This window comes from Xenopus tropicalis, chromosome 1, assembly GCF_000004195.4.
Source record: "Xenopus tropicalis strain Nigerian chromosome 1, UCB_Xtro_10.0, whole genome shotgun sequence".
In the NCBI taxonomy this organism is placed as follows: Eukaryota; Metazoa; Chordata; class Amphibia; order Anura; family Pipidae; genus Xenopus; species Xenopus tropicalis.
The window spans coordinates 195,881,195-195,897,748 of NC_030677.2; the positions used below are offsets into that span (position 1 = coordinate 195,881,195).

Below are 16,554 nucleotides of genomic sequence, written 5' to 3' on the forward strand. Positions count from 1 at the left end.
CGCCCACTTTTTCTAACCGTGGACCACAGTTATATAGTAAAAACCACTGTGCAAAGTCTGGGGACCCTGGCTTTAATAGTGTCTGAATGGCAGCAATTTAAATTTCCCCATTGAAAGTCAACGAGTGACATCTGATTGGCAGTTGGTGGCTCCACCCACTTTTTGTAACCTGGAACTGCAGTCGCCCAGTGACCAACTTTGCAAAGTTTAAAAATTGTGGGACTGACAGCATTTTACACTTCACCATTGAAACTAAATAGGTGAAATGTGATTGGCTGTTGGTGACTCCACCCACTTTTTCTAACACTGAACCACAGTTACCTGGTGCCTAACTCTGCAAAGCTTGGGGACCCCGGTGTTATTACTGTGAGAATGGCAGCAGGTTGCATTTCTGCCAAGTCAATAGGTAAAATCTGATTGGCTGTTCACAGCTCCACCCACTTTTGGGCATCCAATAATCATCATATTTTCATTCAGGCTGACCCCATGACTATGTGATTTAAGTTTGGGGGGTGAAACCTCAAAGCTGTAAGTGTGGCAGCAGTTTGAAAATCTTCCCTGTCAAAGTCAATGGGAAAATTGGGGAGTTCGGAGCGGCGCCACAAAAAGACGGGGGGCGGGATCCCTTAGAAAAGCACAAGCAACCTGCTCCGCTATAGGGCAAAGATGTGTGGGGAGTTTGGGTGTTGTACCCCTAAAACTGTAGGAGGAGTAGCATTTAGAAAATGGGGGGCGCTAAGAAGAAGAAGAAAAAGCGGAAGAATAAGCTGAAGTCAAAGAACAGTAAGACGGGTTCAACCCAACATAATAAAACCCCAGGAATTGAACACAAAGCAATAAATAAGATGACAATTGGCTAAATGACAGGGACACTCAGGGGTGTGTAGCAAATGTTCCCTCTGCAGTTGTGTAAGGTGTAATCAGGTTGTGCCATTAGGAGTCCCTGAGGGTCAGAGATAGAGCAATGCCCCTAAGCTGGGGCTCAAAACTTTTTGTAAAACATTCAATATAGTTAAACCTGCAGCCAGCAGTGATGCTGTGCCCCCCCCCCCCCATTAGATAACAGTTCCCTCTCCCACAGCAGCAGTAGAGCTGTCTGTCCTACTGGGCAAGGCGATGCCTAGCAACCACTGGCAGCTCATTTATATCAGTTATGGTGGCAGAGTCCATTACAAAGAGAGAAATGTGTTCATTAATGCTTTGATTAAGAAACCAGAGGAACGCGCAGGGGTAATATTGACGACACGCACAACACTGTGCACTGAAAATGGCAACCTTTTGTTTACTCTCCCTAAGGCCAATAGGATGGGCAATTCAAGGTCTCTCCCTTCAGACATGCCGGCCGCCCCCCTCAACCCCCCCCCCCAAATTAAGCAAACTCTTAATCTTTCAGCATTCTTGACTTTTTTCACAATCCTATTCAGCCGCTTTTGCAAAATACAAGCTGCTACAGCTGCCCCACAGACAAGGGATCTCCATCTTTCTTTATTCACAACTCTAGGGGCCTATATAGAAAAAAGGCAAACTACACTTTATTAAAACACCAATTTTTTGCTATGTTACAGAATGACCTATTCCTTGCAACTTTACAATTGCGCTTTATTGCTATTTTTTTTAACTTTTTTAATAGTTTCTGAACTAAGTCTTCTTCTTTGGACTATTCTCAGCTTTCAAATGGGAGTCACTCACTGTCCCCCAACATCCAAAAAATGATTGTTCTGCGAGGCTACAATTTTACTGTTATAGTTAATTTTTGTTACATAACTTTTCATTTCTGTTCATTACATATATATATACCAGTCTCTCATTCAAGCCACTGCCTGGTTGCTAGTGTAAATAAGACCCTAGCAACCGGATAGCTGTTGAAAACCAAACTGTAGAAGTGCAAAACAGAAACCTAAATAAATAAAAAATAAAATACATGAAGACCAGTTGCAAATTGTCTCAGAATATCTATGTCTACCCCAAAAAGGCAGATTCAATACAACATGACACAGCCAGGTGGAAGCAAGAAAACATTGAGGGGCCTATTTATTACGCAGTGTAAAAACACAGTGACAAAGTGCATCACTTTGAAAAATAAGGTGCCCTTATGAAGCAGTACAAAGATTTTCAGTGATTGTGATGGGTGGTATAAAGGTGGTATAAAGGTAGAGGAGTAGAGAGAGTGAGGGAGAAGTAGAGAATAAAAGTGGAAAGATAAACCATAACACCTGCCATCCTCCAGCTGCTGAATTGTGTGCCTGTGCGTGTACTTGTGAAACAGAGCCGCGTGATAATTGTGGAAAAATGAAGTAGCTGGCTTATGGGCCCTTCACATCAGCTTGTCTAGATGGCCTACGCTACCCTAGTCCGTCACTGACCCCTGCGTTTGAAAGGCACAGGAAGGGGGATGCAGGAATGGAGCGGTGCTGGCTGTGACACAGTAAAACATATTACAGGGGAGGCTACTAAAGCTGCTGAGTATTACTCCTTATAGAGGAAATTCTTCTCTGTATTCCTTTCTCCTTCACATTATTGGTGCTTATAGGTCATTTTTCAGTGTTCTTATAGGCATGTCTGGACTTATTGGAAGGTGACTCCCGGAGGGTTAAGACAAAGGGAGTCTTGGCAAAAAACGGCTAGGAGACAGCCCATTGGTGGATTGCGGTGTGGCGGGGGTTTCCAAGGTAACCAAGGAAGCGGCGGGAAGAAGAGGATCCACGGAACTGGCACCCTGAGGAGACAGCTGGATATACGGGGTGAAGGAAAACTCAAACGGAAAGAAAACTGATTCTACCTGATGGAGCAGTCGGTGGAGCGTTTAATGGAGCAGCTCAGAGCCAAGGCTGAATCGAGGGGTGACGTTTGGCTCCGCCAGCAGATTGGAGCCCTGATGGAAGCGGCACCTCAACAGCGCGAGAGGAGGAGGGCCAGGCCTCCCGAGCGCCTTAGCTCAAAATGGCGCCTCGGTCCGGGGAGCGCGGAAGGAAGCGCCACGTCCTCACGCTGCAGATCTGCACCTCGCATTGGAACAGCGCGGGGAGCAGACAGGTACCCTGACGGTGGGGCAAGATCTTCCCGGCACAAGCGGAATGCAGGTTCCACACAGAGATCTGCAGGGGGCTAATGAAGCAGCCGGCAGCAGGGGCAGAAGCAGGAGAAGGATCCTTAGCTGTGACAGCAGCAGCAGCTCCGGAGAAGAGCCAATGATATCAGCGGCAACAGTGATTGGTGAAGAGAGCTTGGAAGGGACCCAGCATAGAGGGGCAACAGCAGCAGCCAGCAGTGTCCAGACTGGCCAGCTTTTGGGTGAGTTTTTAAGCAGAGGCAACAGCACACAAGTCCAAAACACATCACAGTTACCAGGGGGGACAAGTAGTCAAAATTTAATTGGGGAATTCTTGGGTAGCATGAAAAAGTTTCTTGAGGGGTGGGAAGCCCACACAGGGGTAGGAGTTTCACTGCCAAAGCAGGTTACGGTTCATCCTGCAGTGGTGTGGGGTGGGGAGAAACCCGAGGGGGTAATTGGTCCGGAGCAACAGGCTCCAATAGCAACGAGGCCTCAGGCTTCAGTGGTTTCAGGTGGGAGTGGGAAAGAAGGTGAAGCAAGTCAAGCACAAGAGCCTGGGGGGGCTGGTCAGAATAAAGGGCCAGAAAAAGGGGCAACAGAGGAAGAAGGGAACAAGGAGAAAAAGAAAGGGGATGAAATTTCAGATTTTGCAAAAGGGTCCACTTATGTATGTTTTGAGGGGCCGTTAGGCGCGCACCTTAAAAAAGAAGTGAAGGAGAAGATTTGGAAAGGCGAATATGTGGAAATATTTTCACTCCTTCCTCTGGAACGTTTTAATTTGGACAGGTCGGGCAAGCTAGATGAGAGTAAGAAAAAGGAGGAAGAAAAACGGCGTTATCGCCTTATCCCTAGAACCTTTTTTAATTGGCTTCAAGCCTTTGTAATTTTGGCTAGTGCTATTGGCGAAAAATCACCGGGGGATTGTTCGGGTCTTTTTTGCTATTTAGATAGCATTTTTGAGGCTTATAGGACATTTGGTGGTACTGCTTGGCTTCGTTACGACGAGCAGTTCCGCCAAAGGAAGGCTGTAAGACCATCTATACAGTGGGACCACAGGGACGTGGGTTTATGGTTAAAGTTGATGTGCCCGAGCCGTCCACAGCCTCCCTTTTCAGGGGGGACCGGTGGGAGTTCACAGTCCAACCCACCGGCAGGGCAAGCCAAAAAGGGCTGTTGTTGGGGCTATAACGAAGGGTCCTGTAAATATGGGGGAACTTGCAGATTCAAGCATGAGTGCTCGGGTTGTGGAGGGGCACACTCCTTTTCCAGATGCTTCAGAAAAGGAAAAGCAAGCCAGAAGGGAGGGGACATTGGGGGAAAAGGGGAGGACGCCAGTGAACGTGGCCGCGATGGGACCTTACTTAAGGGAATATAAGGATCAAAAAACAGCAAAGTTGTTGGAGGAGGGGTTTTCACAGGGTTTTCATATTCCATTTAAAGAGCTATCCGAAAGTTCGTGGTGCAACAATTTGAAATCGGCATACGAACATCCGGAAGTTGTAGATACCAAATTGCTTAAAGAAATTGAGGCAGGTCGGATGGCGGGTCCCTTTACGGAACCCCCCTTACCGGTTTTACGGATCTCCCCCTTGGGGGTTGTTCCAAAAAAGGAACAGGGAAAATATAGACTCATTCACCATCTGTCTTACCCAAAAGGGGGATCCGTAAATGACAACATTTGTGCAGGGTAATGTATGCCTCATTTGATATGGCAGCAGAGTTGTTGAGAGTAGCGGAGCAGGGAGCTTTGATGGCTAAGACCGATATTGAGTCGGCGTTTCGGCTCCTGCCGATCCACCCAGTTTGTTTTCATCTGTTAGGTTGCCAATGGAGGGAAAAGATTTATGTAGATAAATGCCTTCCCATGGGCTGTTCACTATCTTGTGCCCTGTTCGAATCTTTTAGTACTTTTTTAGAGTGGGTAGTCAATTTAGAGTCTGGGTTTCATTCTTCTATACACTACCTGGACGATTTTTTATTTATTGGCCCGGGAGGGTCAATCCAGTGCCAATTATTGTTAAGTACGATGCAAAGGGTGGCTAAAAAATTTGGCATACCGTTAGCACCGGAGAAAACGGTCGGCCCAACCACGGTCATATCATTTTTGGGCATAGAGCTCGACTCGGAATTGATGGAGTTTAGGTTACCGCAGGAAAAAATTGGGGCCTTGAAGGCACAGCTGCAGCAGGCTAGATCAGTTAAAAAATTGACCCTTAGAGAGATTCAATCACTCTTAGGAAGGTTAAATTTTGCCTGCCGGGTGCTACCAATGGGGAGGATTTTCTCAAGGAGATTGGCCCATTTGACAGCGGGGGCCAGGCGGCCACACCACTTTATAAGGTTGGGTAAGGAGGTTAAGAAAGACTTGGCAGTGTGGGATTCCTTCTTGAATCAATACAATGGCAGGTCACTCTGGCAGTTTGTTCAGACGGACAATTTTGAACTGCAACTTTTTACGGATGCCGCAGGTGGGGCAGGCTACGGTGCATACTTGCAGGGCCAGTGGAGTGCAGAGAAGTGGCCTCCAGAGTGGGAGGAGATGGGGCTCACTAAGAATTTAACATTTTTAGAGCTTTTCCCTTTGCTAGTGTCAGTGGAATTATGGCAGGACAGGTTGAGAGACAGGCGGGTAATATTTCGGTCAGACAACATGGGGGTGGTGCAGGCCATAAACAATGTATCGGCGTCCTCCCCAGCAGTCATTAGGTTACTGAGATATTTTGTTTTGCGGTGCCTTCAGCTCAACATGTGGGTAAGGGCAAAACATGTTCCCGGGGTAGACAATAATATTGCGGATGCTCTCTCTCGGTTTCAGTGGACCCGTTTTTACGAGCTTGCACCGTCAGCGGACCGAGAGGGGCTCCATTGTCCGGATTGGTTATGGGATTTGGGGGCCGGGAGGTGGCAGAACTGGTGAGACAATCGGTTGCCCATCGACTTGGGCCAGGTATTCCGGGGTTTGGGATGAATGGGAGTCAGTTAAGAGGCAATACGGTGAGTATGGAGGGGTAGGTGGAGAAAGGGAAATACTGATATGGTGGATCAGCAGGCTATGCAAAAGGGGTATAACCGCGTCTTCACTCGACACCAAGATGGCCGGCTTGTCCTTCTATTTTAGGGTAGGAGGTTCGCAGGATCACACGAAGGACACGATTATCCGACAGGCGTTAAAAGGGTACCGCAGAGGGAAATTAGTCAGGGACCAGAGGAAGCCAGTTACATTTAACCTGCTGCAACAGTTGAGTAAGGAGTTGGAGAGGACATGTTTTTCAGCTTTTGAAGTTATCTTGTTCCGTTTGGCGTATAGTTTGGCATTTTTTGGGGCGTTTCGGGTCAGCGAACTAGTGGCACCTTCTAAAGCAGTAGTGGGGGGCCTTGCATATGGGGACCTGATAGTGGCAAGCAGGCAGTTACATATTGTTCTACGCAGGTCGAAAACTGACCAGGAGGGCAGGGGCAAGAATATAGTTTTACAGGAGTTGGAAGGACACCAGTTATGCCCAGTTACACTTTTTGAACAATACAAGGTCATGCGGCCAAAGCAAGATGGCCCCTTTTTGGTTCATGAGGATGGTAAGTTTTTGTCCAGGTATCAGTTCTGCTCAGTTTTGAGGAAATTATTGGCTAATTTAGGCATGGCTGCAAACATGTACGGGTCCCACTCGTTTAGAATCGGGGCAGCCACGGAGGCAGCTAGGTGGGGACTAGGTGACAAGGCAATCAAACAGGTTGGGAGATGGACGTCAAACAGATTTCGTGCGTATGTAAGGGTGGACAAGGTGGAGTGTTGAATCACTCACTCGTTATTGTTAAGGTTCAGGAGGTAGGCTAACATGCCGAAGCCGGCTGTGTGTTATGTTTTGTCCACAGGCAACCCCCGGGCATTGGTTTGGATAATGGGACATTCCTACGTTCACCACGCAGCCAGAAGGGCGGCTGTTCGTTTCGATGGGAAGCAACTGGGGCTTGATAAGTCCACGGCGGTGGTAAGATGGTGGGGGTTTCCGGGGCTTGTCTGGGGAAGGTTTTTGTTGAAATTTACAGAAAGAGTGATAACAGAAGGGGAGGGCCCAGACATTTTGGTCATACACCTAGGGGGCAATGACCTAGGTAGCATACCCATGAAGGTCTTGATAAGGGATATAAAGTACGATTTGCTCCGCTTGTGGGGAGTTTTTCCTAACATGATAATAGTATGGTCAGATATGCTTTCCAGGCTGCGTTGGAGAAATGCCAGATCGGTAACTGCAATCGAAAGGGTGAGAGTGAAAGTGAACCGGGCTGTGGGTAAGCTGGTGGTACGGAAGGAGGGTTTTGTGATTACACACCGGGATTTTGAGGTTGATAAGGCAGTATGGTTTGGGCACGACGGGGTGCATCCAAACGATATTGGGTATGACATGCTTAATTTCAATTGGAGAGAAGGTGTTCATTTGGCAGTGTCTTGGTGGGGGAGCAGAAAAGTTTGAGGGGTCCAACTTTCCTGCGGGTGGCAATGGCTCATGAGAACAGCAGGTACTATTTGCGGAATTCCCATAGGGTTGGGAATTTCAGTGGATATTTGGAGGTCCCTCCTGGGATATGGGGTCCTGGGTAGGGCTCGGGTCGAGAGAGAGAGCTTTGGGGGTAGCACTCATCGAGCTGGTGTGGTGGCGGCTGGTGAGTTGCTTAGAGACATTTGGAAAAAGGGGGAAGGCCTGAGTTAGGCCAAGGAAAATTGGGGTGATGTTTTACATGGGCCATCTGCCAAGGACGAAGGTTTTAGAAGTTCACTGTTAGTTTATTTAAATATGTATTTGTTACCAACATGTTCAGCTTAATAAACGCTGTGGCCTTTTTTGATCCAAAGTCACGCGTACTGTGGTAATTGTGTGTGAATGGGCGGAGGTGACGGTAAGTGAAGGTGCTGACGTGCTTAACAGTTTTATTGCCATGCTCATTGCGCAGGGTGGTGGGAGCCCCTGTGGGGGGGGTTAGGGGGGCACAGTGGGGGCACCTTAGGGGGTGTGGGGCCCTGAGGCGGCAGCCCTGCACCCCCCACTCCAACCCTGACTAAGATTCATAATAGGCCCTAGCATTTCAAGTACACCTAGGCCTTACCAGCCCAATATCTATGGCATCTTACATCAAAGCCACAATCCACAGATTGTCAGTCTGGGCCTGGTGACACATGATATGTCATGGCTTCCTCTAAACAACCTGGGGTTGCCATCTGGTCATTAATTGTGATGCTCAATACCAGTATTACACTGCTGTTAACGCCCTGGCTTTCCCAGGAGTTACCCAGTTTTAGCCCCCCCTCCCCAGGACCTCCATGGACTATATGCTGTTCACCCAGTTTTAGGAATTTCCCGTTGAGTATAGAATTGTGCATGTACAGTGAGGATTTTGTGCCATGGAAGGGATTGTGGGTGTTCAGTGACATCAAAAGGGCCTTGTGCATACACAGTGATGTCACTGAGCCCTTACAATAAGCCACGCCCACAATCCCACTGCCATTCTGCAGCTTGCAGTGCTAAGCTAATGTCTCTGATGTTATTAATATAAGAAAGAAAGATAAAACTATAGGAACTGATTTCCATTAAAAGTAGCAAAATAGCCCTGAGGAATAAATATTTTATAAAAATTGGTGCTGCTTCTGCCAGTAAGACTTGGTATTTAAATTTGCATGAAATGAGTGGCAGCTTTATAATACAGCGCTCTGTGCAGATTTTATCACTTTATAATAGAAATTTGTAACTTATTCCAGCACAATTAATTAAAATAAAAGTCACCCATCTCATTTTTTAATCTGTGTGAGGCACTTATGGTGTTTTACTCACTGTACAACTATATAATAGTTACTGACTACACTTCTCTGTTGTCATTCTTTTCTGGAAATGTTAAGTTCTTCCTGGTTGTTATTTTCCTTTCTTCTTGACCTATTTATTTATAGAAAAAGTATAATTTGAATACATACATAGATACTTTACGAATATATTTATTCTGTGTTAAATACATTGTCTGTTCATTGTAATAATATTCCATTTCCTTTAGCAAGGTGGCGATTCCCTTAACAAACATGGCGAATGTCACTTCTCGCACGTACAGAGCACACCCGGAAGTGAGGCCTGCTAATATAGCGGAAGTTCTTACCTAGTTCCGGTCTCTAGCCTCTGGGCCGCCGGGGAAGATGGTGAGTGTGTTCGATTTTCGTCTTGTGGAATCCGTTGTCATCTATCGAATTGTACCGGAGTTGTGCTTAGATTTACCGGTTATTAGTAATGGGGGACTTGGAAGGGCTACCCACCCAAAAATGGTTCCGATGCGGTGGATATTGAGCGATTTATGACTGTAATTTGGAGTGAGGGGATGGATTCTTCGGGACTGTGGGAAATGGAGCCTGGTTGCCGGGCTTACCGTGCGATGAGCAGAGATTTTAACAAGCGATTTAATTGGTGATGCTCGTACGCTAGCGCTGCGCAGGAATTGCGTTTAGCCTCTCTTAGTCCGCAAATACTTACATTAAAGGGGAACTAGTCTCAATCTATTCTTAGCAACTTTCTAATGCACGTTAATGTAATCATCAGCTTTAAGGGTGTTTGTATATAGAAAAGTCTAATGCTTTCTGTACTGCTGCTTCCGACTTGGAGAAAACTGTACCATGTACCATGACTTCTGCTACATTGGTTCCAGAGTCACAACTGGAGAATCAACAGTTTTCAATTGCATATAAATTTGACTTTAAAACTATGAAAACATTTTTTTAAATAAGCATGAGTGCTGGGACTGCTTAAAGGAACAGTAACACCAAAAAAGTGTATGAAAGAAATTCCAATATAATGCACTGCTGCCCTGCACTGGTACAACTGGTGTTTTGCCTCAAACACTACTATGGTTTATATAAGTAAGCTGCTGTGTAGCCATGGGGGCAGCCATTCAAAGGAGAAAAGGCACAGGCACATAGCAGATAACAGATAAAACACTATTGTATTCTACAGAGCTCATCAGTTATCTGCTATGTAACCTGTGCCTTTTCTCCTTTTTTCCAGCTTGAATGGCTGCCCCCGTGGCAACACAGCAGCTTATTATATAAATTATAGTAGTGTTACTGTAGCAAACACACAACTTTTACCAGTGCAGAGCAACAGTACATTATATTTCATTTACTTTAAAACTCTTTAATTTTTTGGTGTTACTGTTCCTTTAATGAAGGGTCCATAGTGGGAAGGCATTGGGTTGCAGGGTGGGCACCCAAACCTGGGGCAGATATCTTACTCAGATAATATCTAGTATAAATAAATTTAAAGCAACTGGACTTGTTTGGTAATCATTGAAGACGTTTCACTACTCATCCGAGGAGCTTCTTCAGTTCAACTGACTGGTATGGGAAGTCCTCAGCATATATACTCTTCCACTAATCCATTGCTCAGATAATGTAAAGTCGCTTTCGCATTTATCAGTGATGTCTTATAATAAATGTCTGAACATATGACACTTAGTGATTTCAGTTTTCTAACTGAGATAAATGCCAGTGCATCTAACAACTGGGACGCAAGATATTTATTTTTCATTCTAATATTGTTCCTTTTTTCATTTCCTTTAGACGAAGGGAACCTCGTCATTCGGAAAGCGCCGCAACAAGACGCACACATTGTGCCGTCGCTGTGGGTCCAAGGCCTACCATCTGCAGAAGTCCACCTGTGGCAAGTGTGGGTACCCAGCTAAGCGCAAGAGAAAGTGTAAGTATGGAGCGACGCGTTGTCTCTAACACCTACTGTAGGACAATTGGCTTTCAGCACTGTGTACGGGTATGGGATCTATATGGGGAAACTGTTACCATGAAAGCTCTGAATTATGGGAAAGCCTTCTCCATAGGCTCCATTTTAATCAAATAATTTAGATTTTTAAAAGATTCCCTTTTTCTCTATAAAAATAATACTTTAGCTGGTACCTGATGGTAACTAAGCTGCATGAATCCATATTGGAGGCAAAACAATCCTATTGGGTTTGTGTTTTTTTTTTTTTTAGTTGACTTAAGTTATGGAGATCCATTTTACGGAAAGACCTCTAATCCGGGAAACCCCAGGCCCTGAGCTTTCTGAATAATGGATCCCATACCTGAATACTTACCACCAATATTGGCACAAATACAGTTATTACCCATCTTTTAATGGGGCAGTCACCTTCAAATTACCTTATATTGTGATATCCTGAGAATTTACGGCTGGTCTTCACTTTTTTTTTATTTAAAGTTTTGAATTATACTGCTTTTTGGGCAGCATCTCTCCATTTTGGAATTTCAGTAGCTTTGTTTGCTAGGGCCAATGCTGAGCAACTGGAAGAGTGGGTATGAATAGACACATAATAACTTGTAGCCTCATAGAGCAGTAGACTTTTTGGCTGCAAGCGTCAGTGACCCCGTTTGAAAGTTTAAATGAAGGCAAAAAAAAAAATGAAGACCAGCTGAAAGTTATTAAAATAGGATATTATATAACATACTTGACTTGAAGTTCACCTAAAGGAAAAACACTAAAAATTAACATTTTTTATGTTATTGGTCCTTTTAAAAGGTGAACTGTTTAAGCACTTACAGTAATGTGTTTTGGGAGCATTTTTGTTAATCTCATGTTATTGGCATTATTGCAAGCAAGCCAAAGGATTTACACAGGTCTTTTGATTCTTAGATAACTGGAGTGCCAAGGCCAAGAGGCGCAACACCACTGGAACAGGCCGTATGAGGCATCTTAAGGTTGTCTACCGCAGATTCAAGTAAGTCCAGATGCTTGTACGCCTTTTGCATTCAAATTGTATTAAATCATGAAAACGGGTTTGTTTCTCCCATTTGTGGTTGAAAGGAGAGAGTTGCTGTTAGAGCTATTTGCACAGTGGTTCTGTTAAATGTAGATTGGTCCAGCAAGGAACAAAGCTGCTCTTGGCAGCCAACATCCACTTGTAAAGTGCCAACCATGCAGCTGGCACCCACATTGGATCCTGCCCAACATTATCGGGGATTTGTTTGTAGTGGTTAAATGTTGTAGTTCCACTTTTATCTGCCATAATCTGATCTTTTTGTTGCATATTATTCCAAAAGGCAAGCGCACAGTGGCAGGCTGTTAGTAAAAGGAAGCTGTAGTGAGATTTAGTTGTGATTTAGTTGTAGGTTTAAAGTACCACATTAGACATGTCTTATTCCCATCTCATGAATCCAATCTTTTGTGCCATTACTAATCTGGGCTCTAATATAGCCATCAGAAGCCCTTTGTTTTTTCTCGTTCTCAGAACTAGAGACTGCATGCCATGACAAGCGGTTGCCATTTCTTGGACAGGAGTGCCTGTCCATGCTAGCTATAATGCCCCTCGGCTAGTATAGAACCAACAGATGTTTTGGTAGGAAGCATACATTTGTCTGAATTTGATCTTGTGTCTTGGGATATACATTTTTTTTTTTTTTTTTTTTTTAGCCCATGACCTAATTGCATGAAGAATTGGTATGAAATTTAGTTTTGCACTAATTCTGAATGATGTTGAGCTGTAGAGAAAAAAGGGCTGTTATGAGAAGACTTTTGAGTATGATGCAAAGGCAGTTATTAATGTAGGGCAGTATTCCCTTATTGGGGCACTGAATCTGTGTGAATTCACATCTGTGGTATCTGACACAGAAAATGTATACATTTCAGGAATTCGCCATTTTTAGTATTTACACAATATTTAGTCTGCCATACTGCAAATGTATCAAAGTTCTTGGAGGAATAGTATATGAATCTGCTTTGGCTAGGATACCTTCTCATGGTTGCTCTAAAAGCAGGTTTGGGAGCTGGTTGAGCCCTAAGGGCAGAGCACAGTGACTGATCCCAAATCTCCAAATGTTTTTGGTGCGGTTTCTCAGTAAAGATGAAGACACACAGAGCTACTAGTAGCAGCAGCTACTTGTTGTAGCTACTAAAATAGACAATGCTGATAATTTGCTGATAACTGTCTCTACGTGTGTTTTAGCAGAGGCAATTCTCAGTATTGTCTATGGCAGGGGATTTTCTGTAGTTTAGTAGCCGTGAAAAAGTAGCTGCACCCTAACAATCGGAACATTATCTACACATAGGAAACAAACATCACCAGTGATATTGCTTATAGCAATCATATCTTTGCTTTTGTTTTCTAATATGTAGATGAGCGTTCAAATCTTATTGTGGATTGGTTGCTATGGGCAACTTCACTGGTGATGTTTTAATAAATACTCCCCATAATGTGCATGTTGCATGGAATGCTTCATTTCTTGTCCCTTTTTTATCAGGAGTGTCACTCTTGATAAAGTAATGGCAGCAGCTACATTAGAAAGCCTGCCCTTTAGGTGTTAAACAGCAAGTAATTCTTGGAAAAACAAGGCTATATGGACTATTTGCCCATGTGGCTGCTATGCTGCTTGTCACACCAGAAGCCCTTTGCTGCCCTTTGGACGACTCCCTCTTGTTCTACCAGGGCTCATTGCTACCTCAGTGGTGCATGGGTTAACTTCAAGGCTTGGACAAAAGCCTATGCTAGAAATGGGGAATACACAGGGGTTCTCTCCGTAGACGGCCTATATTTGCTGATGCTTTGCAGAAAAACATTTGAGTGTTACTTCTCCTTTAAAGAGGTTTTACTTTTACTCTAAATGCCAACAGTGGTGTAATGACACAATTACATTATTACATTACATTAACATTTATTTATAAAGCGCCAACATATCCCGCAGCGCTGTACAATAAGTGGGTTACATACATTGGACATACAGAGTAACATATAAAGCAATCAATAACCGATACAAGAGGTGAAGAGGGCCCTGCCCAAAGGAGCTTACAATCCACAATGACTGCAAAGAATAATGTAATGCCAAGCGAATTTCCGATATGTTTTTTTTTGCTTTTGTAAATCTAATTGTTACTAAGTAGTGTTTGTCATACTTTTGCCCCACTGCTTGTCCTGACTACTCAAACCACAAACTCAATTCCCACAATATTTTTTGAATCTTGTGATTAACAAACCTGAGCAGAACCATGCAAAGCATTGTGTTTTGGCTGAAGGGCTGATTAGCAAGTCTCCTAAAATTCTTCCAGTTTACAACATTTTTATTCATTTGGGTAGAATTTTACTTTAAAAGAGATGTTGTTCTTATAGTACAATATAATGGTGCAACTTAAGCTGTGTACAGGATATATTCTGCACATGTGCATTTATCTTGCCTCCGTGGAAGCATACACCATAGGACTGCAGTCCCTTGTGAAAGTTCTACATGCTGTAGCACTGTATATGTGTATATAAATGAATCTTATCCATGATGTTTAAAAATAAATGTCTGAACTTATGAATTAATTGTGATTCAGATTTCTAACTGAGATAAGCAATAATATTAATGGAAAATGGATTTAATTTAAAGATGCCCTTATTTGACTGTCTTGTCTGTTTTATGCAGGAATGGATTCCGTGAAGGCACAACACCCAAACCCAAGAGAGCCGCAGTTGCAGCTTCCAGTTCCTCCTAAATCCAGTTGTTAAAATAAATGTGGTTACAAAAATACTATGTTTAATTGTTGTACTTGGTATCATTAGAGAATCCTATGAACTGAAAGAAAACTAAGCCCCCCCCCCCCATACACATATATTTAACTGATGGGCCACCTGTCTGCTCCCTGATCACCAACCCTACTGCCATAAAGTGAAATGGTCCCACAGAGGGGTTGATGCCATGTTCCCCACCAATTGGGAGCATTTGCTTTGTAAGCCGACCCACTGTCCTTGTCCCTGGGGAGCTTGGAAGTACGAGGTAGAAGTTTACCTTTTGGCATTAAGCGGGGTGGAACTATGAAGGTGGCTGCATGTAGCCTGTAGCTAGTGTCACTTAGTGCAGCTATTTGACTTCTGTTCAATTTTCTGTTCTTGACTGCACCCTCCCAATCCACATTTTACCAGTTGAGCCCCAGAGGGGAACACAAAAACAAATGGACTCCAGAATTAACTTAATATCTGCACCGGTATTGTGCTTTCTTGCATAGATTTAGTGCTGTGTAGTTTTGTCATAAGCTGATGGATGTGTAGCTTTCAAATTAGCTACCTTCTGACTGAAATGTAGGTGTTTAAATTATTAGCCATATATCCTTTCCCAGAGATTACATAGTTACATAGGGTTGAAAAAAGACCAGAGTCCATCAAGTTCAACCCATCCAAGTAAACCCAGCACACACAACCAATCTATATACTCACATACATAAACTATATATACAACCACTAATACTAACTGTAGATATTAGTATCACAATAGCCTTGGATATTCTGATTGTTCAAGAACTCATCCAGGCCCCTCTTATAGGCACTAACAGAATCTGCCATTACCCCATCACTAGGAAGGGCATTCCCCAACCTCACTGCCCTCACCGTGAAAAACCACCTACACTGCTTCAAATGGAAGCTCTGTTCCTCTAAAGGGGGGGCCTCTGGTGCGCTGATTGTTTTTATGGGAAAAAAGAACATCCCCCAACTGCCTATAATCCCCTCTAATGTACTTGTACAGAGTAATCATGTCCCCTCGCAAGTGCCTCTTTTCCAGAGAAGAAAACCCCAACCTCGACAGTCTAACCTCATAGTTTAACCCTTCCATCCCCTTAACCAGTTTAGTTGCAGTCTCTGCACTCTCTCCAGCTCATTAATATCCTTCTTAAGGACTGGAGCCCAAAACTGCACTGCATACTCAGAGATAAACCTTAACCAAAGCGCACTGGATAACTAACTAGCTGATCTGCTTCCTACAGTCCGCAGCCCTATCCAATCATTATTTAAAAAAAAAAAAAAAAAAAATTGTATTATAGATTAACAATATATTTAATTACAATATAGTCAGACTGCTGGCTCCGAATGATCATCCTGATGATTTTCATACCATGGCAATGGTCGGATAAAGATAGAATGTGCGCATGTATTGTGTATCTGATGAGATCCTTGGGGGACCTAAATTGCATTTCCAGGAAGTCACTTTTGTACATTTGGCGTCTCCCAACTATTTCATGTTCAGAACATCCTCCAGTTTATTTTTAGGGCTGCATGTTCGTTTTAGATTGTTGCATTTAAATGTACGATCAATAATGTTCATCAGAAGACTGAAATGTTGGTGCTTAAGTGCTAAGTGCCAGACCTAAGGAAAGAGTTCCTAAACCTGTCATTTCTAAGCTGGTTCATTAGAATTTGCTACCAAGGGACTACTGAAGCACAAATATGCTAGCCCCCTCATAGGAACATTGGATTGGTGGTGTAAAAGCACAAGTCAAAAATAAAAATAAGTTTAATTTCTGTTGTCTGTATCTAAGTCTGGTGTGTGCACTGCTTATTGAATTACTTTGGGCTGCAGGATACAAGAAGCTGTACAACAGTCCTATACCCCCAATTTTTTTTTTTTCTTTTAAATTGATCAGGATGGTTATCTATTGCAGGTTGGCATGGCTTTCTGCATGAGGTGGTATGTTATCCTAATGCATAGGACAAGGTAAATGGGGAAA

The 16,554-nt window shown here is 43.7% G+C and overlaps 1 protein-coding gene and 2 non-coding genes across 5 annotated transcripts; all 3 read left to right on the forward strand.

Annotated features, from left to right (window-relative positions):
* Positions 1 to 5,436: 5,436 nt before the first annotated feature.
* rpl37 (ribosomal protein L37) lies at positions 5,437 to 14,585 on the forward strand. Of its 3 annotated transcripts, XM_012953424.1 has the most exons (5): positions 6,657 to 7,038; positions 9,089 to 9,227; positions 10,638 to 10,773; positions 11,719 to 11,803; positions 14,481 to 14,585. In XM_012953424.1, the coding sequence occupies exons 2-5, from the start codon at positions 9,225 to 9,227 to the stop codon at positions 14,548 to 14,550; spliced, it is 294 nt and encodes a 97-aa protein (XP_012808878.1). In that variant the 5' UTR covers positions 6,657 to 7,038; positions 9,089 to 9,224; the 3' UTR covers positions 14,551 to 14,585. The 3 variants fall into 3 exon arrangements, 2 of the variants coding, with proteins under 2 accessions (XP_012808878.1, NP_001107325.1); NM_001113853.1 differs by lacking the exon at positions 6,657 to 7,038 and having other exon boundaries at positions 9,215 to 9,227; XR_004219761.1 differs by lacking the exons at positions 10,638 to 10,773; positions 11,719 to 11,803; positions 14,481 to 14,585 and having other exon boundaries at positions 5,437 to 7,038; positions 9,089 to 9,221.
* LOC116408509 lies at positions 10,485 to 10,562 on the forward strand. Its single transcript, XR_004221012.1, has one exon. It is a non-coding gene; the product is annotated as a small nucleolar RNA SNORD72 (small nucleolar RNA).
* On the forward strand, positions 14,334 to 14,411 carry LOC116408510. The gene has a single exon (XR_004221013.1). It is a non-coding gene; the product is annotated as a small nucleolar RNA SNORD72 (small nucleolar RNA).
* Positions 14,586 to 16,554: the final 1,969 nt, after the last annotated feature.